At 36.8% G+C, this 25,265-nt stretch overlaps 1 protein-coding gene across 2 annotated transcripts in view; it reads left to right on the forward strand.

Annotated features, from left to right (window-relative positions):
* Positions 1 to 18,076, forward strand: part of SIPA1L2 (signal induced proliferation associated 1 like 2) — a 151,206-nt gene extending 133,130 nt beyond the window's left edge. The window contains exons 20-24 of one of the 2 annotated variants that reach the window (XM_049831064.1): positions 6,495 to 6,626; positions 13,157 to 13,210; positions 14,162 to 14,285; positions 15,933 to 16,014; positions 16,858 to 18,076. In XM_049831064.1, coding sequence (XP_049687021.1) covers positions 6,495 to 6,626; positions 13,157 to 13,210; positions 14,162 to 14,285; positions 15,933 to 16,014; positions 16,858 to 17,004 — 539 coding nt within the window. In that variant the 3' untranslated portion in view covers positions 17,005 to 18,076. The remainder of the gene's footprint in view (positions 1 to 6,494; positions 6,627 to 13,156; positions 13,211 to 14,161; positions 14,286 to 15,932; positions 16,015 to 16,857) is intronic. The other variant, XM_049831065.1, reaches the window with a different exon arrangement.
* The last annotated feature ends 7,189 nt before the right edge of the window (positions 18,077 to 25,265 follow it).

Consider the following 25,265-nt stretch of genomic DNA (forward strand, 5'->3'; position numbering starts at 1 on the left):
TGCAAATAACACTTCTTTTTTAATGGCAGAAAAAGAGTAGTCTGGGGTGCTAAATTAAAACCATTTTATGAAGGTTACTCTTGTGAGGTCTTCATAAGCAAGATCTTTATTATATGCTTATCTTGCAATAATTCCAATATGGAGTGATGAACTATAAAGTTTGTAGTAATTTTGTGGGAAAAATGGAATGAAAATTAAAAAAAAAAAACCACAAAAAAAAACCCCAAAGGAAATTGTGAAAAATATATATGCTGATATACAACAGCCCAAATCTACACAGCCAGATACATAGGTGTAGGCTACATATCCATATTTATATATTTAATAAGAGTTAATTTTTTTAGAAAAATGCTAAATCTCTTAAGTTCTCAGTTATTTTAGGCTGACCTATAGGGGACACCCAATCTAGGAAAAGAAAAAAAAAAGGCACTTTTAGTTAGCTACTTTAATATTGCAGCACAGCTGACCACAATTTAAAAACACAGTAGAGCAACTGTGGACTCTGAAGTCCATAGTTAAGAAGCTGTAGGTGGATTTCTTGAAGGCATTAAGGACTTTTGTAGGTGCACATTCAGAGAGAATGCAGACAGATGACTTAAAAGAAATCGTAATGAAAAGGGCTCTGTCATTCATCATGTCCTTCAGGAACTGGCAGTCACTTGCTAACTTTCATAAGTAAGCCTTATATACAAAACACTTTTCTAGTTATAGTGGCATCAGCTATGAGATTGAGTTTTAGTCACTGACCACTGGTTAATTTTAAACTAGTATTAGAAACAAGTGCTAAATTCCTGCTTCAGATGGGAATGCATGCTTAGTGTATCTTTTGCCGTTCTAAAAATATTCTTCTATCAAAGTGAAACTCTTTACTATAAATTTAATATGAAAAGATTCTTTGCTTTTACTGATAGAGAATGAAGACCCATTTTGTTTCATTTGAGACTAATTCAGTGGATTTTATAGTCTATGAAGAAGCTATGTATATAATCAGATATCCTGATTGTATTTTTTTAAAAATCTTTTTTTTTTACTATGATAGGCCTGTGTTTTTAGAGCCACTTCTTGTAAAGGTAAATGTGCAATGGGATGAAACCTGCAGTGTGCTTTTATTCTGGAGATTGACAGAAGGCAATTAATGGTGTATACTCAAGCTGCATACTGCTCCTCCAGCAGTGAAAGTTTAGTGTTTGGTGTATTAGTTCTGTCTTAAACACCTCATTTTCCATTCTTGCTGCTTCTTAGATACGGAAAGTTATTTATACGCATAGCTGGGAAAAAACATGAAAATAGTATCCTGTCAGTCAAAATGAAGCTGATTGTTGATATCCAAGGTAGTTCATGCTATTTTCATACAGAATCATAGAATGATTCAACCTCTATTGATATAAAACCTCTATGATATATAACCTCTATTTTCTGCTTCTGGTTTTGTATTATAAAAGTGCCTTCCAATGCCAGCAATATAGGATCTTTTATGATGGCTGTTTCAATGAAGATTTAATTGGTTATCTGTAATTACACTCTGAAAACAAACACATCATGACTTCCCACCTTTGTTTTCAAAAGAAGGTTAGTCAGTGTCTCTGTGTAAGAAACTAACTTCAGCTCTTGTCAGGAAGGGTTTTGTAATCAATGTATAGCAGGTATTTCCATTCCGTAGTGGTGGTGGTGTGAGAGGTTTCCTTTTCATTTAGAATCCTAGCTTGAGGTTATAGTTTCAGGATTCTTAGCTGTCATAGTAAAGTCTTTTGTAAAATACACGTTTGTGATCTTAAAAATTGTAATTTTACCGATATTTAATGTTTACTGAAATCAGTGGAAATAGTGTGGGTTTGGCTGGAATCCATTTTAGAAAGATATGTTTTTGCATGTTATTATCCAGTATGTGCTACATGAAATATTGTGGCAGCAGCAAGTCTCGTGAGATCCCTCTAGCAAGGAAAAGTGTGTGATTAATAGGTAAGCGAGGCAGCACCAAAACCAAAGCATAACAGGCAACTTGAAGGGTTTCAGTTTACTGGGAAATCAGAATTATCAGACAGAATGACCATGCAAGTATGGAAACAGAAACTTCAACTCTACGTGATGTTGTCTGTGAGACGGAGGTGAGAAAGTGAAGCTGTAGGATTTTTTAATTATTTTATCACTGGGGGAAGTGAAGTGAAAGAAGAGTTGCTTTCAGTAAAGCCTGAAATGCAAGCTCTGACAGTTGAGTGCTGTTGATTGCACACAGTACACAAATGTAGAAAGGTTTATTTAATTTTATCTTATTTTTAACTTTTTAACAGAAAGCAGAACTCGTGTAGCTGAGAACGCTGGAATTTTACCTTAGGGACATTAAAGATTCCCGAAGAGAGACAGTGCTGTTCACGTTGAGTGATTCTAGCATGCTATACGTGGTTGCAGATACAAATCTATCCCCGTCTTGCAAATTCCTGGCAGCTGAACTAGCAGGGAAAGAATGAAAACAATGAGAACCACTGATACAGAACTAGTGTACTAACACAAGTCAGAAACCCAGCAAGACACATGGAGACAGTCTGACTGACATTGCAGGCACCATGGTCCACTCCTATTATGAAACACAAAAAGAAAGGGGAAAGGAAAATACCCTAAAAGTGATACACTGCCATGACATTCCTGTGCTGTGAGGAAAGGAGCAAGGTGCAGGATACTTGCAGTGGAGGGTCATAAGGAAGGGAATATTTTGCAATGATACACTAACAAATCCTGAAAGTTCTCAGATTATAGGTGCCACAGGGAAAAGGCTGCCAGAAGTGCAGCTGATATATCTGTAACGATGTTATTAGATGAAAGTCTATCTTAAAACTGGCTTACTACCAGTGTTAGCTTCAATCCAAAACTAACCTCATTGATAAAGGGCAGTATTAAAATGGAAGAGTATCACTGTGTATTGATGATGTACAATGTGAACAATTTGGAAATCAGTTTTTCAGTAAACAAATAAAGGCTGTTGATTAAATAATTCATGCAACCAAAGGAGTATATATGTTGTCTGTTACAGACTCTCACGCAGTGAATAATCCACCATACCAGACCATGAGACTATTTTTGATAGCAGAAGGGAAGGGAAAAGTAGTTACTGGGAGCCCTTGTCCGCTATTCTAACAGTAATGTGAGCATACGTCCATGAGAATGTCTACTAGCAGGCTGGCATCTTTGAAGGGGACTTTGGGCAACCTTAGATAATACTGAAGAAGGGAAGGGTTTGGCAGGCAGAAGCTGTTGTTTAAGAGGACCATAGAGATATAATTGCTGATTGCAGGAAAGAAGAACAGGGAGCAGACAGTGGGATTTATGTCTGCGTATGACTTGATATGTTCCTTCAGCTGCAGCATCTTTTGAGATAATCTACTTGTTAAATGACATGTCTAGTTTGAGCATGGTAAGTGAGGAGTTCTTAGCAGATATTTTTTCATGATCTGCAGTCTCTACATAAAAGTAGCAGTTCCAACTGAAGCAGGATATTTGTCTTGGAAGTAGAAAAGGTTAAGTCAGGTGAACTTTTCTACTTTCTGTATAACAGTTACTTTTTGAATACAGAGGTCTGTGGGACCGATAACAGTCAATTTGAGGAGCTCCGTTGGAAACTGAAGTGACCATATAATTTTGGTGAAAATAAAGACTCTTCAAAATGCCTTATACTTTTATGTATCAATAATAAAAATACAGATAATTCCTAAGTGTAGGAAGAGAGTGACATAACTGAAGACCAGAGACCAGAAGATCGATGATTTAGTGCCAAAAAGAGTACAGCAAATAAAATAATCTTTAAAACTGAAAGATAACACATTGTTTCCTCAAAGGAAATAAGGGGTAAGCCTGTGTTGCTTCAAGACCAATCTTGTGGGCAATGAAGATAGCGGCCTATGAGATTAGTCATATCCTCCTGGACACACAGAGGTGGGCATGCTCAAGCATAACTTGCTACCTTTGCACAAATCAAAAAGGAAGACAACAGGCAGCCTGCAGCTGCTAATGCAGCAGTCATACAGAGAAAAAGGGGAGGTAAGAGGAGAAGGGAGGAAATGCAAATACAGGAGGCTAGAAATAATTCATCTCGCCCAGAGCATTCCTGAAATACAAACAATGTTCTCTGAAATTCAGAAGCACAAAGAGGCCTATATCATTAGAGCTCCTTTTTTTTTTTCTTTTTTTTTTTTTTCCTTTTTTCCATCCTCCCCTGCCCCACACTGCACAAGAACACATAATATATATCTTGAAAATGAATTATTCTGTGGTGGCATACTCACGCCTATTCAGTTATTCCGCTTATAATTTCAGCCATCAGCATGAGCACTTGTGTTTTCAGAGCTATCAGTATTCAAATCTCTACTCTGGCAGGCTTTCTGCAGTTGAGTTGCTCTGTCGGGTCTTATGCGGGACTGAATAGAATCCACCCTAAGGTGAACTGAGGTTCTCACAAAGACAGTGCATAATGAAGGATGACTACTGGTGAATTTGTCACTCCTACACTTTAATTTGGAAAGCCAGCAGAATCGCACTGGGAACAGGCATCTTCCTGACAGGTTTCACAATCAGGCTCTGTAGGCTGATCACACAAAAGCAAGGGCTGTCCCTTAGGGCCTGCCTGCTGGTCTCCAACCAAAAGCTGGCTTGCCAGCCTTTCAAATAAGGCATTCTGTCTATTTTCCACAACAGGGATGTAAAAAAACATTTGCACTTGCATAAATAAGGTTCTTCTAGTTCCCAGGTCATATACAAAAGTTCAGAGACTGCTCTGATATTGAGCTTCCAATGTATTTGCACCCCAAGGTAACCTTAGATAAGATTTTGTGTATGTTTATAAGGAACTGAAAATAAAATCTTAGTACAGACGTATGGGTAGAATATATTTGTATATTAAATTTCCCATTTCATATAACATCCACTTTTGCAAACTAAGAGTGGGTATTAAGAAAGATATTTCTACAAAGATTTGTCAAGCCACTTTCACTTGTAATATGACAATACTGCATCTTTCGTATAAGATGTAGAACAAGATAAATTCCACAGTAAACAGGATTTCTACCTCTTCTGCATTGTTTTTACTTTGTGGGACTCCTAATTTTTGACAGAGGATTGCAAACCTTCTTCACTTTCCTGTTCCTGATCTTTTTTTTTAAACAAGCTTTCTGCAAAGAATATGATCTGCTCTAATCATTGCTCCATGGAGTAGAATGCTCTGTAACAGGCTACTGCTTTGGGATTTTTAGGTCAGAAATCTTTAATTCAAATGGACTTTGGTATTCTTTTTCATTGGTATCAGGATAATGACAACAGGCCATTTTCTTAAACTATAATGTATCTTTCACTTGTATGTATGCATTTTTTCCTTCATTGATTTTTGTGTATGGTGTTTTCCTGGAAAAAATACTCCTCATAAATTTTATACTCTGAATCACTGGAATAATTAGATGGAAATTTCCTTTGGAATTATTTGAGGAAAAATTAGTATTTTGACCTTTTTATTTAATAGAAATAGATACATCTGAAGCAAAATTTCTTTTTTCCTGACTATACTATGTAATAAAAGTACAATATTGTATCACTAGCTTTATGTTTAAGATGAAATGTGATTATAAATAATGTGTTTGGTTTATGTTTAGTTTTAAGAACCTCTGTGTGCCTGTTCAGCAGTATTGATTTTAATCTGTTCACATTGATCAGAGTGAAGATTGCTTTGGATAGATAAGGAAACTGTAGAACTATTTAAGATAATTATGAAAATTACCATCTCCTCTACCAAGATGTATGTTCATGGTACCTTTCTAAAAGACTGCATAACTGAAAGCTGTGTTTGAACTAACTTTATACATTTTAATTAATATTCAATCTATTTGCAGTATACAATGTGTTACTGCTCATTCTGGAGCTTAGAGATCAGCACACAAGTCTTATGTCCTCAGGTGTACAGCTACAAATATTAGACTAATAGGGTAGTATTTTCAATGTGAAAGTGAGTTTTGGATATATGCTAGAATTTACAAATGCATTAAAAGAAAAGCAGGTGATATTTTAAAAATTATTTCTGGAACTGAAATATTTGAGTTTCAGAATAAAACTCTGCATGTAAAGATTTTGTATGTTATTTCACAGCCTTCTTAAAAATATAACTTTATGTATCTAGCAACTTTTCTGCTCAGTGCTCAGGTTTAATATGGTATGCTTTGTTTAATATGGTATGCTTTAAGAATGAATGCTGCCTACTCACACAGCATTCACGTGAAAATGTGAAGAACACATCATGTGCAAAGTGGCACAAAAAAACTTTAGAAACCCTTCCCATCTTATTTTGGCAAAGTTTAAAAATTGTTCCACCCATACTGAGTATTGAACAGGAAAAGACAGAAACAAGAGAAATGAAGATAAGCACTCTTTGCTTATACATTTTTTACAGTTCATTATAATAGCTTCAAAATTAATTGTACATCATTGTTATAGGAAGACTAATTATTGTGTTTATTGTTTAGATGAATTCTGGTTCTCAGATGGGTCCTTATCTGATAAAGCCAAATTCAATGATCCTGGCCTGATGCCCCTGCCAGACACTGCCACAGGGCTAGACTGGTCCCACCTGGTAGATGCTGCACGAGCGTTTGAAGGTAACAGGAAAATCTGAATAAAGATCAATGTTCAGTACACAAACTTCTTTTTCAAAATATATATTGTGTAGCCACATTTTGAATTACAAAAGTCCAGTGTTTGCCTCGGTAGCCCTTTAGTTCTTTTGGCAGTATCACTTCTCAGTGCGGAAGATTGTCACTGAAAATTTGCACTTTCAGTAGTATCTATCTTAGATACAGCTCATCCATTTAGGGGCCTAAGTTCCTTCTGTAATCACTTGGAAAAATCAGGTGCTTTGAAGGAGAGATTCAGATCATTTAAGTTAGATGTTTAGAATGAAACTGGGAGTAAAACTTCCCTGAGCTTATTGTGTTGTGTTTATGAACTTGTATGTGTAGCCCAAATGCTGTTGCAGTCCCTCTCAGTTTTCATAATGAGCCCTTGAAAAACAGCAAAAATGTACGCTATAGTTTCCAGTAGCAGAACCTGAGCTGCAGGATACAGACCAGGTTTGCATCATTAAATTGTAAGACCAGGTTAACTAAGAAAAAAACCTCATTTGCTGCTCTGAGAGCTAAACCTACACATCATGTATAAACACAGAAAGGCAGATGTTGGTTTGAGTGGATATATGAATATATACAGTTGAATGTTTGTGTTTTGTTGTTCCTCAGGGGGGTTTGGTTAGGTCACTGTGCTGTCCTAAAATTTCCAACATTTCTTGACTGGTGTTACTCTCATTAGTGAATGTGTGGGAAGTCAGAGGTATCTGTGAATAAGGATGACATTATCACAGTCATCATTATATAAGATACAGGTCTTTATGAGGAGAAGTGGCTGTGAAGTTAGAGGTGAGATTTTTTTTTTTAACTGAAAGAAATCATAGGAATTGGTTTTCTGGTACCTGATTCCCTCCCTAAGTATGAAGTGATTAAATTTCAATTTGATCTAAAGCTCTTCAGAACTATTTACTATACTAATTTAAATGGCATTGTTAAAAACCGAAACCAATGGTGATGATAGCAATCTAAAGTACTGTTTTGTTTCTTAACCTGATTAACTGTATGTACATTCATTACTATTCAGTACTGCTCAAATGGGCCTGTTGTAGCGGGCAGGAGGGGCTGTGATGCTGAGAATCTGACAACTGTTCCCATGCAGTTCTAAGTTTGATTGCTCAGGGAATATCCTGCTATTTGTTATTGACGTCTTAAACAACTGAAAATAGATTTGGATCAGTAAATGACTAACTGTAACTTTCTGCTTGAAGAATATTTTTAAATGCTAATAAAAATTTTTAGTTCAGCTGACCAAAAGGTCATTCTGTACCAGTTATGCTCCTGTATTTTTAGCTTTCTTTGAAAACTTCAGTAGATTTTCATTATTTCTACTATTTAATTTTGTGATTAAGATAATTTCACTGTGGTAAGTGTAATGTGAATGTAATTACCATTTGAATTTGACAGAGAGATATAACAACATAGCTATCCATGGTGGCCTATCCTAGGGAGAAGGAGTAGTCACTTGTTGGGTTTTAATTGCAAAAATCTAAGATAAATCTGTATAACGCTGAATAACTGGTGGTCTGAGTTGCAAGATAGAAACTTTTTATTGGGTTTCTTTTTAATTATTGTAAGAATTTGAGTAGTAAATAATCTAGTTTTGTATGAAAGAAGGTAATTCTTTTCTTTTTAGGACTGCAATAGAGGCATCTATGTATATGTTAGGTGATTTATAAAATGTTTTGAGTAAATTCATAGTACTGCGAAATTTTTACAAGGAATGGAATTTTTAAGCCTTTGTTCAACTTTATCCTACGTCTTGCAATTTGAAAGTCATTTCAAAAGGAATAACTGATAGGTACGTCATAAAAAAATCACTTGGAGGGAATGTGTTGGATATGAATTAGCAGATGCGGTTTCCTTATGTATTTTAATGTTGTTGACTTAGGAGTTGCTTCAACTTACTATTTAAAAATAGCTTGGAACTACTGTTCTGCATTCTATCAATCTGAGGAGAAGAGTGGATGATTCTGAAGTTTTGTCCACTTCTGAATGTAAAACTGCTTTGGTCTTTTTTTTAAACTGGGTGGAAATATGATCACATTTTATAGAGAGCTTTCTCAAAAAAAACCCCAAACAAACAACATATTCCCCACCCCCCCCCCCCCCCCAAAACCTTCAATGAAAAAGATAAAAAAATGGATAGGACTTGTTTAATACTGATTTAAGCAATTAACAACGTTAGAGTTCTCTAGTTTGGCTTTGCCAACCCGATCTTTCAAAGTTGTGTTTTGTTCTAGAACCTAGATACAAGACTTGGTTTTATTTTTTATTTTTTGTACAAGGTCTTTTCTTAATATCGGTTTATTAGAATTACCAATCTGATTCCAAGGTCAGGGTTTTTGTCCTTTGATCTCTCTAGATTGTAGGTTGACAACTTGCATATTTGATCAGTTCAACATCCATAATGTGGGCCTCACAATCCTTCATCTGTCTGTCTTAAATTGCAATAGTATCTCAAATAATGTTAAATATAGCCTTTTTAGGTGCTTATAATGTTGGCATTAATTGGATTAAGAATTAAATATAGTAGCAAGACTTTTGCTACCATCATCTGTACTCAGAGTTTACTCATGGGTGTAACAAGAATAGCAGTCTCATTTTTAGCTTCCCCACCCCCCCGCCCCCAAATGAACAGTTGACTAGGTTGTTTATTAATTAGTATTAGCTTTTATCCAACCGAAGCCTTGGTGCTATGTAAAACGGCTGTTTTTAAACTGTGGTCCATGAGGGTGGAGTAAGTCATTACTTTTTTTTTTTTTAATTAAAAGTATGATGATAATGCTTTTCACTTTGTGAGGATTTCTTTTTCACTGCTTTTGCTTGGCAAGAACTTTTGTGGGAAGCTGAATATTTACTTCAAACTTTTCCTGAAAAGCCTTTGTTATTCCTAAGACAGGTCTTCCCAGCGCAATGGAGAGCTGCGCAGGGGTTAACTCCACAGGCTCCAGCAGCTGCATCAGTAAGGGGTTTTGCTTGAGCTGTGCCTGTTGAGGGTCAGTGTCCACAAGCTAGAGCACAGTGCAACATTATTTTAAGTCTTTGCACTGCCTTCCTTTGCAGGACATAGTTTTGACTCTGATATTTATGCAGAAATCATCTTTAGCATGCATGCAGTCAGTAGCAAGGGGTACCCTTCCATTTCCTTCGTACATGGATGGGCTACTTCCAGTTCTCTTTGATTTTGGTGGGAGCTGCGGAGAGGCAGTAACTAGGGAGCAGTTGACATGCCAGAAGTACACTGTTGTAATATTTTTGTATCCGTCCCTGAAGTAAACAATAAAAACCAGAACTGGATGTGACTGTACATCAGAAGAGGTAGGGTTTTAGGGAGGGCAGTTGGGGTGAAAAAGGAGAAGTTAAAGAAGCAAAATGAAAGAAAGCATGTTGAACTGAGTAAAGATAAAGATATGGCGATTTATAGACTAAATTGGGAAGCCGAATTAGAAAAAGGAGAACAAAGAAATGTCAGAAAAGAATGAGGCAAAAGGAGAGAATGTATTTTTTTAATTCTCTTTTTCTATTATCATTCCAATAGATCTCCAAGTTAGGGAAGAAGGACTGGCTTTCAAGATGTGTATTATGTTGCTGATGGCTAATTTTGGATCTTTTCGAAGTTTTGGGGAACAAAAGGAGAAGCCTTTCTAGATGTCTGTATCTGTTACTGTCATTGTAGAAAAGATTTGACACAAACATAAATATTGATTATTATGAATAGAACTTTGTACTATTTGTGCTACTTTAAACTGGGTTTATTGTGCTTAAAAAAAAAACTGTTTAGTGTTTGGTAAATCATATTGTAGGAATTAACAGCCTAAGAAAGTCCCTCTGATGTTTCTGATTTAGTTCATTAAAATAGGTGGTTTCAACTTCTGATTTTTTACCCAGGTTTTTTTTGTGAACATCTACTAGCGGCAATCACAATCCAGTGTTTCTTACTGCCAATTTATCTATGCAGAAACATCTGTGCTACTATAATTAATATTATTTTAATACTTCAATTTAAAATCTTTATAGCTTAATGTGAGTAACGCTACACATAACATAATGAGAAAGAAGTGAAGCATTCAGCATGAGAGATAATTATTTCAACCAAATTAGTATGTTAAACTGGTAGAAAAAGAAAAAATGAAAATATTTAGTTAACATTTGGTCATTTCTAGTGCATGCTTGTGGAATGCTTTTTGCTTCAGTGCATATGTCAGTGTATGTTTGTGGGTAGACTTCGCCTTAATAATGAGAGAGTGGCCTCATGCAATATACTCATTTTAGCCTTTTCTGCTCTCCAGTATATCAAAATTGTCTGGAGTTTTTTCTGGCCTCTGTTAGTGGTCTGGAACAATGAAAATGCAGATTTGAATTCTTAGTGGTTACAACTGTACAATTCTATTACTTTAGAGTGAGACTTGAATTTTGCCTCATCTTTGGTCTTGCTAAGTCAGCTGTTACTTAAACTTCTAATATAAACACCAATATATTTTTGCAAATAGTTTTCTATGCATGGGTCCTGTGTGGGGTTTGGCAAGGATGTCCCCGGTAAAAATAAGAGCTCTGAGATTTACATGTATAGTCTGCTGTTTAGTATGTACATATCACTTGAATTGAATACGAGGTGTCCCTGTAGTTTGGGGGAAGCAGAAGCTAGGTCTACTGCATCATAGTCAGAAATATACTTGTTTCTCCTTTCAAAAAATTAACTGTCGGTGAAGGTAGCTTTTAGTTTGTTTTCATGAATATAAAGTCAAGCCAATTCTGTTAAGAACAAATAAAACAAAAATCAGTAGGAAGATTTTGCTCTCTGAAGCATTAGTTGAACCTTCACCACAATTCAGGTTTAAAACCAGTTCTGATTTAAATAGTAAATTGGTGAAGTTATTGCTAAGCATGGATACTTACAGGGACATTGGTGATATTTGATATAGCCCAGGATCTTGTTGGTGTACTAGTCATTACAGAGATTTATTGTGTTACTAACTTGTTCAGAGAATGATTTTGACACTAACCTGGCTTTTGGAAATTAAGGAACTACTCTTTGAAGAGCAACACAGGGATTTACATAGTATGTTATACGACTGGAGACTTCTGGTTATTGGTGGCCATGTAGTGACTTTGTTCCTCAGCTGATGAATATGAGAATATGGTTTCATTATTTTATAAAGATATGAATATTGGAAAAATATATTTCATTTGTACTAGGAAAATAGAAAAGGTTTAACAATTAATTTCCTACTCGAAGTGTTAATATTATTTTTAAATTATGTGGAGTTGAAATTCATTAGGGATTACACAAGGAAGAAAAAGTTAATCCACACCTTATACTTCATTGCAAGCACCCATGTTTTTATATTTTTGTTGTGTGTTGAAATAATAAGAAAATATTTGAAAATACTATGTTTAAAAATGGCATCACACGATTTCATTAACAGCTGCATGTACCTGTTCTTGCACCTGCTTTTTATCCATTGAGAAAAAGATGCTTTCAAATACTGTTGGGGAGATCAAACTGACAAAATGTTTTCTCAACTGACAAAATAAACCAGACAAGTGGCCATTCTCTTTAATTAAGCTTACTCAGCAGAGAGTGATAAATGCATATTTTTTTATATTACAGTAGAATTGCCTCTGAGACACAATTTCACGTGTCACGTATTGTCGGCCATCGAAAAAATAACAACAGCATAACATTTGCTGCTGGCTTTGTTTTCTGCTATCAAGTGGTAATGAAAATGTGAACAGTATAAAGGTGAAATCAATAATTAGATATGTACTTCAGCCTGATTGTTTTCACAGTCTTGCTTCTGGCCTTAGTATTGCCTTTGATCTGGAAAACTAGTTTTAGTTTATCTGTAGTAATTAAATCTATTCAACTTAATAAGTTTCAAATCTGTAAATGATGTCACTGATTATGTGTTTAAAGTTATGTTCTCAACTTATTGTCAGCACATACGAAAAAGTCGTGTTTATATTTGCTGAGATCCATCACTAGTCAGAAATAAGGATAAAAGCAGGGGAATTGAGCTGTGGTCTTTAAAACTGGACAAAAAATGACATGCAACTTTTCTTCATTATATTATAAATGAATTGTCAATCTTTGCTATTCCTTAAAAGTATTCATTTTAAAAAAATCCCTTTATAGAGTTTTCTAGTGATTTCCTATTTTCTTTTGGTAGAACTTTTAAACCAAAATTTCCTTCCTAGTTAAAATGATCTGGCCTGTATTCACTGTTTGGGTGCTTAGAGGTTGGAGGGTTGTCTCTTCATGTATCACGCCAAGTTGTCGTGTTGTGTCGCAATACTGGGTATTACTATTAGAAACATGGGGCATGACACCTCATGCTTTACTGTAACGTCAGTGGTGTGTAAAAATGACGTTGCAAGGCTGAGAGTGAGAGCCAGCATGAGTTGCACGGGGAGTATCCCACGGTGTGCGTTGTCCGTGAGGGCCACAGCTGCTCCAGTGGAGATGGACTGTCTTGTTTATAGGAACATTCTAAATCTTATTCCAGGTTTTGACTCAGATGAAGAATTTGGGCCGTTCTGTCATCACACGCCGTTTCTAGGTGATGGTCTGGGATTGATGACTTTTGCCTTTTGTAAACTTTCTTTAATATTTCCTATGTTTGCACGTTTGCATGATAATGCAAGCTTCGGGCCTGTGGGGTGGTACAGCAAGGGGAGAAAGGGCAAGGCAGGCATGTATGTTATCGCCAGAATTTATACAAGCCTACAGACATGGATGTTGTTTGACAGAAATAAGTTAAATCAATCTCCACAGAATATGGATTATTTATTTTTTTTTTAAAGATGACAAATTAAATCCTAATGAATGCATCATTTACTCCTGTTCTGTGCAATGATGATCTGCATGGCATACTTCTATTATGTGGTGACTGATGTATTTTGGCAACCACACTGTATATCCATAGGTAATTACATCTGTGCTTGTTAGATTATGTTCTACTGGAATCCAATGTAAGTAATAGCGTGCCTTAGTACTATATATAACAAAAACTCAATTGATAAAAATAGTGTGAATTTATTGTTTTTCAAGTATGCAGATTACCGTTAGGTTCTGCAAATACTTGAGACGGTAAAACAGTATGAAATGAACAGTGCAGATTTCTGACGAATCTGGTGGCTTTAAGTCCATGGAAAAGGCAAACCTTTTTGCTGAATTATTATTGTCATTGGTTGTGACCCTGAATTCTCGAAGGGTTTTCTGCAGATTTCATCAAGACCAATTTACTGTTCATATCAGTATTAACTGGTCCAAACCAATCTGTCTTACTCTGCTGATAGACACAAAAAATTGCTTTGGGGTTGCCTTTGGATGCAGATGTGGGGAAGCCAGCTAGTTGGAATATACTTTACATCTGCTGATTATCTTCAGAGCTGTGATGTAGAAACCTACATCCATTTCTCTAACTGAACCAGGATAATGGCTATAATATAGCCTTTTATTTTGTATATATGTCCAGCTTTAAACGTATCCTTACATTACTTTTTTACAGATCAGAGAGTAGCATCTTTTTGCACCTTGAATGATATGCAGCAAGCTCAGGGCTTGGAAGGAGCACAAGATTTACCTTTGGATGAGAGTCCCACAGATGGAAAAGATTTTCTTGAGGCTACTGGGTATGTCAGAATTAAAGTGTGTTTCTTACAAAAAATATTTTAAGAAAAGATTTTCTCTTCATGTTGCGTGTCAGATTGCCTATATGCATGTTTCACTGCTATTTGATGGCAGACCTGTTACCTTGACTGATCGTGTCTTTAATTCTGAAAATGTTGTTTCTTGGAATTGACCTCTGAGCAGTTCTGTCTAGAAAATTTGTAATATAGTCGGATAAAGTTCTGTCATTAGTATAGGCCTCTAATGCAGAGTACGGTTAGATGCAGAATTCTGGCTAATCAAATCTTTCACTGTATTCCTTCTATACAATAATTTGTGTTACACTTATTTCTATTTTCATTTCAATAGAACCAATAACAGGAGCTCAACTCTGTAGTATGCAATAACCCTAACTGCAGCAAACGTCTCAAGCCTTGAAACAGGTGTTTCTACCTATCTTCTGCAAGTTGCAAATCCTTTTTTTTTTTTTCATTTGTACAGAGGTAAATTAATCAAGAGAACCTGTAACTGAGGACTGCAGGAAATTTTCATGCCAAACTGTCCAATTCTTCAAATTCTTCCCAGTGCTCTGGGAGAGATTATTCTCTTTTTTTTTTTTACTTCTTTTTTTTTTTCTCACCCTGTCTTCCCTGCTGTGAAGAGTATACTTGTTAAAAACACAGATTCAACAGTATAATCTGTCCACTAGCATGCTTTAAAAGAAAAACACATCTTTGGTTTTGCTCTTCAGCTGCAGGAAGGGAAGAAGAGGAAATGGAGGGAAAAGTCTTCTTGCTTCTTAGACTATCACATTTTAGTTTGAACCAATTTTGCACAACTTACATGGTAAAGCGCATTTATTATAATGACTTCTAAGTCCACATCTTTCCCTAGCCTAGTGATCAGTAGAGGATTGCAAAAGACTGGTAAAGATGTTCCACTTTAGCATTGGCAAATCTGTCAGATTTGTGCACTTGCTTGAAGCAGCTGATTCAGCTTTGTATATAAAGCTTCTCTCTTCTAGACAAAATGATTCACATTATGGCTAATTTCATCTATAAAGTCTATGAACCTGTCTCCCATGGTGCTCATTGTCATACAGGAAAGAGAAGCTATTCTCAGTATTTTCCTGCAGTCATGCATTTGATTAACCTGTGGCAATATTTCATATGTGTTGACCTTTAAACAAAATATTTGTCTCCATAAAGCCATAGGTTTATCCTTCACTGGAAATGACACAACTGCAGGCCAGACAAAAGAACTCTTAACAGCTCTTTTGGTTTACAATAATTGCTGCTGCAGCTTGCTTCAGATTAGTACAGTCCTTATCAGAAAGCAGCTTGTTAATAAGCGTGCTCGGCACACCATTTAGCAGCAAGTTTGACTTGCACTGTGAGGGTACGTGCAAATAATTCCTAAAACATTCCTTCTTAAAATCATTGTAATTTCTGCCTGATTTGCACGAGAGGCATAGTCATATTTCGGATATTGCAGCAATGGGTTTATGTTCCAGTAATAGTCTTTTGCTGATGCTGGTTTTGTCTGTGTTTTCCTAACTATGCCTAAACTGATTTGTTTCCCTTGCTGTCACTAAATGTTCTACTCTGCAAAACCCGGGGGATAAAATGTTTTTCGCTAACCCAGAGTGAAGGTAGTGGTTTACTTTACAGGGAACATGCTCCAAGTACTCTGACTGGGAAAGTAAACCAACTAGAAGTCATCCTCCGGCAACTACAGACCGACCTGAGAAAGGCAAGAGATCATTAGCGATATTATTTCTTCCCAGTTTTAATAGTTTTATTTTTATGCAGAGTTCATTCAGGGCTTGAGAAAAGTACATCAGTTAAGCTAGCTAGTGTAATTAATGAATGGTAGAGCCCAGGGGTTGATCAGAACACTAAGGTGCCCAAGGTCCTGTGGGAATGGTTATGTGAACAAGCTGCTAACTAGTTTATGGGTCTTTACTCCAGAGTAACTGTCCTCCATATAGTCATACCTCAAAAAGAACTAGTCACTCTATCACCATTTATGGTATCTTGGGTTTAACAAAGGATAGGGTTAATGGACACAGGCACTATTGCTAAGTAGTTAACGCTCCAGATTTGTCATCCTCGTTGACTTGTGGTATCTTGATCATGTAACAATGACTTGCTTTGCGTCTCATTTGCTGACTAATTTCTGAGCTGGAGACAATGCCAGGACTGGTAGAAACGAGAGTGCTTTTGTTAAGAAAATAATCGTGTAAAGGAAAATTTTGAAATTAGATTTTTTTCTTCCTTAGCGTATGCTTGAAATCAGTTCCTTATGTTATGACTTGGGCTCTCACATATGATTTGTAATAGCTAAAAGCTTCTTATCCTTTTAGTGCTTGATTATTTTTTTTTGTTAAATGGAGTAAACTATAATTTTTGTATTAAAGTAGCATCCAGTTTTCTTTTTAGCTTGCAGTATTTTCTCAGAATGAATTAATTACAGTTAGTAGTTGTCAGAACAGATTAGGGAGCTCAACAAAATATGGCGGTATGACTTAACAACAAAAATAAGTGCTGTCATCATGACTACTCACTTTACTCAACTTGTATCTTTGTTAACCAGGAAAAACAGGACAAGGCAGTTCTCCAAGCAGAGGTACAGCATCTGAGACAAGATAACATGAGACTTCAGGAGGAGTCTCAAACAGCAGCTGCTCAACTGAGGAAATTTACAGAATGGTTTTTCAATACGATAGACAAAAAACCCTAATGACTGGGCCTCTGGAAGATACTTATTTGAACAATATAACAGCTGTATTTTTTGAATTAGCGGGGTAATAATTTCACTGTGTTCACAATCCATTTTAGGTGTTTCTGCTACATTCTCTATCCAGCTTTATTCATTGGGAAAGGAGAGAGAACTGTGGTAATCTGTCTTTAAATGCATATGAAGAAAGCAGAGAATAGCAGATATTTGTTTGTGTGCAGATGAATGTAAAAAATCCTTAGTGTCATTTTAGACATTTTTAGAAGATGCTCTGGCTGGGGCTTGCCTGAAGAGGAATATTTGGGATTTTAGTTCCTGCATTTCAGGTGCGCTGGTGAAGATGTTAAAGCAATTTACATTAGCTTGGGCTTCAGTATTGTAAGATAAAAAGAATAACCAGACATATACTTTAATGTTTAAAAGGTGCTCTATTTTTTTGTATGTACAGTAGTTTTATTTCCACAGTCCACATTGTCATAGCAATAAGAATGGAGGTATAGTGAATAGTCACAAAGCTGTGTTTATAAAATGTTAGCACTGATGTGTTTAACACTAGTTTGGATGCAGATACATTAGAGATTATTTATTTGCAGGAACAAATGGTGCCTGAATATAAACAGTGTTCTGATTTTCTAAAAATACACATGCCTTGTAAATGGCTCACTGGGGTTAGCCCACTCCCAACTTCAGTTACTTTTGTATAGTTGATGTTCAGCTAAACAGTTACACTGCTTAACTATTGAAATCATGTATGGTGTGAGCCAGCCAATCAATTGTACAATGCCAAATTTGTTTATCTTTGTACAGAAGCTTTGATCAAGTGTCTTGTATTTAACACCTTTATTTAAGCTTATTTAACCTTAAATTGTTGTTTTTATAAAGTTTGTTTTATCTGCACTATGGTGAGGTCAGTTGGTTGCAAGTTGTAATATTTTTAGCTTGCCAAGACTGTACTGAGGAGTTCTAGAAAATTCTAACAATTGGATGCTGCTAGTACACAATTGATTTGTTTGTATGCTTTAACATTTTTAACTGTTTAATTTGAAATGAACATACATCCTGCTTTTTTAATAAATGTTAAAAATCTAAACCTGAATTATTTTATCCTGTATTATCTATAATCACTGACATCAGTAATATCTCAGGTTTCTGTTCAGCCCACCCTCTAGGTTCTCAGTCCAGAGACAGTCCAACGCCCCAGAGCTCTCATGATCCCTTGTTACCAAGGGGGGATTGTCAACATTATCAAACTTAATTTCTTTCATGTGTCCTGTCCTATAACCGAGGAGGTAGCTTCATGGGTCAAGGGACAAAAGCTGTTTTGGCTGTTCACAGGCATTGATTAGTGACCTAGGAGAAAAAAAAAAAAAAGTTTTACCCTATGTCCTAAAGAAAGTTTTTTACCCTATGTCCTAAAGAAAATATGTCCTAAAGAAAGTTTTCAAAAGGGGTCTAGTTTTTCATATTACTTTACTTCAGTTGTAGCAGCAAATAGCTTGCCATCTTCTTGTGCCTGCAGTTGAGGTTTAAGTTGCAGAGTTAGCATATGCGAGATGTTTTGTTTATCGTACTGAGCTTAAAGTCTACATCAAAAAAGTACGGTTTTGCAAAATGAAATGAAGCTAATAAGCACATTTGAGTTACCCTTCTGAGAGGAAAAAAAAAAATTGTTCAAGATCATGGTTGCATCCCAGTTTCCTTTTAGCAGCTGAATGCATTCAGGCAAACCTACAGAAAACTGTTGAATAGTTAAAAAATATATCCAACTGATGCAAGTAAAATTCTGTGTCCATTGTTAGGGCCCACTGGCTAAGAAGTGTTTTCCAAGTTGAACAAATGTCTGCCTGCTCTGTAACAATTGTTTTGAATGACTGCTCTTAGGAAAGTTTATACATGGGCAGATAATCAAGGCTTTGGTATCCTTACATTCATATGAAAAAGACTATTTTGTCGTTGTATTTTTCATCAAAAATTCTGACTTTTACATACCAAATGATATCCATTAAGCTGTATTAACAGGGTAATTAAACATGGCAGTCATGTGTTACACTAGATTCTGATTTAAGTACCTTGCAGGAGTCATTAGCAAACCCATCTGGCTGGAGACCTTGCCAAATAACAGTGCTGAACAACTTGGGCAATTTGTCTGTGAGCATGTTTCTGTGAGGGTTGGTTTGTCCACTTTGAAAAGCCGTGCTAACTGAAATGAATTTCAGAATAAGCTTGTTCTGAAGGGATGCTATTAGGTTTGTATAAGAGTTTATGGTCCAATATTCATTTTAGCTCTTTATCTCTCACTTACTGAAAACAAGCAGCATTATAACTACCTGCTGCACAAAAAAGATTTTCAGTAATTTTCTTTCTTCTTTTCTATCTTTTTTTCTTTCTCCTGCTGACAAGAGCAGTTCTGTTTGAGGCACGTGGTTCTTCCTTGAGTAACTTTCATCATGAAAAAGTTTTTAGTCTGGCTGTTACTGTTTTAATGACATGTGAATACAATACTTATCAGAAACCATAATGCAGTTTTGGCATAGGTAAAGGACATGGACCTGTTGGAGCGAGTCCAGAGGAGGGCTGTGGTGATGATTCATGGTTGGACTCGATGATCTTAAAGGTCTTTTCCAACCTAAATGATTCTGTGATTCTATGATCAGGGGGCTGGAGCACCTCTCCTATGAGGACAGGCTGAGAGTTGTTTGCCTGGAGAAGAGAAGGCTCTGGGGAGACCTTACAGTGGCCTTCCAGTACTTAAAGGGGGCCCACAGGAAAGATGGGAAGGGACTCTTTAACAGGGGGTGTAGCAGTAGTATGAAGGGTAACGGTTTTAAACTGATAGAGGGTAGATTTAGATTAGATATTAGGAAGAAAGTTTTTACCGTGAGGGTCGTGAAACACTGGCACAGGTTGCCCAGAGAGGCTGCGGATGCCCCATCCCTGGCAGTGTTCAAGGCCAGGCTGGATGGGGCTTTGAGCAACCTGGTCTAGTGGAAGGTGTCCCTGCCCATGGCAGGGGGGTTGGAACTAGATGATCTTTAAGGTCCCTTCCAACCCAAACCATCCTGTGGTTCTATGACACTTAACTGGACATTTTAATGAACTGGTTTTTAAGACTAATCCTCTCAGAGACATTTTGCTAACTAAAATACCTGTTTCAGACATGTGCAGACAAAGGCTAAGTGTCTACATAAGCAACTAGTGTCGAGCAGTAGGAAAATTTAGAGTGTTGCAAACCCAGGTTGTGGGGGTGGGAGGAGATTTTTCAGGGTCTTTCTTACCGGTCCCATGACTGGACACCTCTTCATCGTATGTTAGGTGGGCTCTGGCTTAGCTTCATCTGGAAGCTCTGTGCTCTAAGACCAATCCACATGAACCAAAGCAGAGTAAGTGGGGATGATTGGGAAATTCACTTCAAAGATGTGTTTGTGATCTGAATTAAAACAGTAATATGGAAGTGTTTTAAATGTCAACAAAGTCTTCCCAGCACAGCAGGCTATGCTGTGAAGTACTGAGATGCAGAAATCAAACATGTGAGCCAACACAGGTGTTTACTTCTGTAAAAGGGCCAAATACAAATCCTGGAAAAATTACAAAATGCTTTGCTTCTGCCTTAAAAGTGGCACCCTAATTTATATGTAGATCTTTATTGAAGGGATCCTTACTGAGACATTTCTCACAATGTGGACTGTATTTTATTATGTACAGTTTTTTTCCGAGACCACTATTACAAACATAAGGGGTAATTTTTGGTATTTTTTCTGTTCCTGAGAGCATAGTCATACTGTGGTTTAGGCATGTAATAGCTTTATACAGAAGCTATCTACATCCTCTGTGTATTATTAAATATAAATTCTCAAAGTAGTTAATCTTTTTTGTGCTTAAAATCCAGTTATGTGGGAAAAATGTTTGAAATATTTGTAATACAAACTAGCTTATTGTAGAGCAGTTGCTTAGGAAAACAAATTTCAGTCTGGAAAAAAAAGAAGAGAATTGCTATGTGCATTATGTTGGTGCAGCATTTCTTGAGCTCTCAGTGCTGACTGGTTCTAATATATAAGAAAGTCAATGAAACTCGGGAATTGGTGGTGTACAATTTGAAACCATTAGAACCATTAATGATTGCCAAAGCAAGTTATTCTTCACCCCAGCTTCTCTCTTCCACAGCAAAGTCTGGAAGAAAAAGAATGTCTTTCAACTCAAAAGCAAACAAAAGCTTACTTCTGTGTGTTTGGGATCAGATTGTGCAAACTGAGAGGGAAATTTGTGAGGAATATAAATCTAAATCTCAGCTCTTTTCTCTATGTAGACAAGTTGTATTTTTCATTCAGTTCCTCACACTTCCTTTATTTCACTCCCTCACCATGTTCCCTTGCTTTTCTCTCAAGAAGAATCCAATGACACATGAACCAGAAGGAAAATTTCTGCAATAGATCCCTGGTCTGGACAGCCAGTGAGAGGTCTGTGGGGGCTTAGACAAAGCCATAGAGAGGCAGAGCCTAAATGTTTTGCAGTCTTTGCTCCTATGTTGTTCTCCACAGTGGCTACAGAACAGAAAGCGAGGCAGGTACGATTCCATGCAGCCTTGCAAATGTAAATATTGGCTGTTTTGCAGACTCTGGTGTCACTCACTGTCTTACCATGGTACTAGATTTCTGAATCAGTTTTTGAGTCATGGGTAAAGCAATCAAGCAAGAATGTGTGTTGCCAAAATAACTGTATCGAGCAGATTTCCAAAAGCTTCACCAGGGAAGCAAATTTTTTATTTTTTTTTTTAAATAGGGGGTGGGGATAGAGAAGACATTTTCTTGGGGTTTATTTTGATACTCCTTTCAGACAGACAACCATCGTTGCTGGCTATTGCACCAACTTATGGGAACATAACAGGACCAGAGAATGGAATGAACAGGCCAAATTGCTCATAGCTTTCCATTCTAGAAATCACTCGAAAGTTTCAAACATATCATTGTTGGAATCCTATTTATTTTATTGACTTCTCTAGGGAAATACTTTTATGTCCTTTCTTCCATTTTTTTAACGTGTGAGCCTTTTCCCTCTGCTAACCATTGATATTTAAAGGCTTCTTTGCTATATAGCATCACAGAATTAATCTAGTAGTAGTCATATTGACCTTGTCCTCATTGGAACAAACTGGGGCTGATTGATAGATGAATGATACAAATGTGTTAGTTTTGCAGATAGGCTATAAATCTATTTCATGTTTTTCTTTGTTCCTGCTCTACAATAGCAAATCATTAAATCTCAGAAGCTGAAAAACAGCAGATGGGCATTTTCTGATCAGTGTCATAAAAAATTTAAAAAAAAAAATATCTTGAATATGCTGTTGATACTAGTTCAGGTGTCCTTGTGTCTAGACATCAGCTGGAGGTGTTTAAAATAAATCTGAAGAGAGATGATAGAAAGTAAGGAGACAAAAACATGCCATGTCAGAAAGTGGGACATCCGAAGTGCACCAGTAGTAATGATGGGCATTATATGAGTTGTGCTTTTACTGCTGCCAGATGACTATGTCCAAAGACTAGAACTTTAATAAATTAGGAAGTTTTCGTGTAACTTGTTTATCTTTTGTAAATCCACTGTTTGGAACCCAGAAAGCAAGTGTGAGAATACCTCAGGAAAAACTTTTGTCATGAGTTAGCCCTGACCAGAAATCTGGGAGAAAGTCTGCAGTACTCGGATAGTTATGACTTAATGTCTAAGCAGTGGGGCTTGGTTATACTGAACCCATATTTAAAGTGTTAGAAGCTCATTCCTTTTCGTCTTTGATTCCTGTTTTGAAACTGATGAAAGTGTGTGACTATTTGAGTGACCAAAGCTGTTAATAATAGAATAAATAAATGACCCTAGAGTTGTCCAGTAGTAAACCCTAGTCTAGCCATCTGAAGTTCTTGTTACCACTAACACTGTAGTCTCGCTTTCAGCTCAGGAGTAACTTTGATTGATAGAGAATATTTTCTGAAGATATTTTTGTGGAAGCCTGAGATATCTGTGCTCTCATCAATGCTGTGTTTCTCCCTCTAGACAGATGTTTTATTCAAGGTGATGGATGTTCCTTTCACAAACCCAAGATGCAGTGTTTCTTTTCAACAAGAAATGTTTCTTGTGTGTGTAAGAACAGTGCTCCAGGAAGTATATTCTACCACTAGCGCAACTCTTAAGCTGTTTGTACTCAAGGTTGACTATCTATCTTCTGCCACACAGCTCCCAGATTCTTGGTCTTCCCTTCCTTTGCCAAGAGCTGACTTTCTGAGAGTAGGGGTTTCAGTAAAAATAAGCACAAATCAAAAAGTCCTTCAGACTTGCAACACCTTCATTTTGTAGGAAATGCAGGGGGGTTTTTTAAAGGTACAAATATCTTGTTCTTTTCTGTGCCTTCTCCTATTCAGGAAGCTTAAAAAGGAACTTCAGGGTGTCTCGGGGCTTGAGCAATTCAAAGCCTGTTTACTGAAATGCTTGTGTATGAGTAGGGGATCTTAAACATAAGCACTATTTAATACAAAAATTTGTTCAGCATGCTTTCAGTCTGCATACAGACCAGAGGCAGCCTTCTTTCCAATGATGGAAATGCTGTTCCATCAACTCCGGTCCATGTTGGCTTGGACAATGAGGAATGAGTAATCTGCTGTTCAAAGGAGAAAGCAAACAGTGGGCTCACTCCTATGTATTTTAATGTCACATAGCTAACAGAAGCTGTATATCATGTAGCCAGAAAAGCTCCGAATGGCACCATTAAATTGGACTGTGCTTTGTGGGCTGGGTGGCTGATTTCTTTGAAAATATCAGCAAATATATTCAATTCCTCAGGTGTAAATCAGGTTTAATATAATTGAAATTACTGAAGAGAGTAAAACTGGGAAAAAGAATCAGTCTCTTTGTGTGGAATGGTGAATTACATCCAGACTGTGTTTAAAAATGAGGTCAAGTGATTAGACCAAAAGCAGGATGTGAAAATAAAATTGAAGTCTTTCTTTATTAACCATGACCTCAGTAGTCCACAGTTTTTTGGCTCATTGATTTCTAATGTTAATGTGTTTTAAACTTCTTACTAAGCTCTGAAGAATGTTCTTTCAACAGAACCATATCTATTAAATGAGTCATTTGCTCTTTAAAACTAGATAGCTTCACAGCACAGCGTGCAGTAAGCCTCCTAACGTCTCGCCAATTGTCCAGCAAGATTGTTGATATTTATACAGAGAAACTTTAAAGGGATGCTGACAGGAGAGTTTCATCATCTGTAAATAGCCTTATTAAGGTTCATGCATAAAATCCTCTTGGATTCCTGAAGTGTGAATTCTTGCTAAGACTGTGTCAGTACCTTCCTACCTTCCCAGTCCTTCCTAGTTTGTTGTTACAGAGCAACTGAGAGTTGTTCAGCTACTGATATTTTTTTTTTAATAAACCAAACATGAAATAGAAGAGACTCTGAAAGAAACCTAAGCAGAGAAATCAATCTTCAGACTAGCACAGATGAGCATCCTTTCTAAATGTTTTTATAACATCATAGAGATGCTTTCTCTCTTAGAGAGAAAAAGAGAGAAATAAGTAGGCTTGCGTATTTAACAGGCCAGTGTATAATTCCTGACTGCACCACAGGTTCTCTGTCAAGCCATGCAGACAGCAAACCACATTGCAGTGAATGACTAACAATATGGTAATAATGACTTGCCCACATGTTTTACAAGAAATGTTACAGATGTCCTCCATAAAAATCACTATTTTTCATCTCTAGGAAAGTTCTCAGAAATACCCAAGCTGCATTTTTTAAAGTGATGGGGAAATGCTCCCTTATGTTCATGGTAGGAACCCCTTTGTCAGTGTTGTGAATCAGAGTGAGATCACTGAGCTGTGCTGACAAGAAACGGCGATACTCCGAGGCATCAGAGGCACAGATATACCTGCACCCTTTCCTCGGAGGGAATATGCCTGAAATAGCAAAAGGGCATCCAGTCTCTAACACTTGATTTGATGAAAATTCAGGTGAGAGCAAGGTAATTGCTGACAGAGAGACGCTGATCTTCTGATGGAGACAAATATATTTTTTTTCCTAGAGCTCACAACCAAATCTTTGCTCCATGCCCATGAGGGTTGTCTTTTTCCTCTTGCTCATACTGTGGAGCTTTGAGCAGCTTCCCGGATTGCACGGTCCTGCCTGACACCTGGGCAAAATGTCATTTCTCCTGGCAGCGTGCTGGTTATTTGTGAGTCTTTCTGTTACAGGCAAGACCCCTGTTCCTTTCTGGAGTCTCCAG

The sequence above is a fragment of the Accipiter gentilis genome, chromosome 28, assembly GCF_929443795.1.
Source record: "Accipiter gentilis chromosome 28, bAccGen1.1, whole genome shotgun sequence".
NCBI classification, from domain to species: Eukaryota; Metazoa; Chordata; class Aves; order Accipitriformes; family Accipitridae; genus Astur; species Astur gentilis.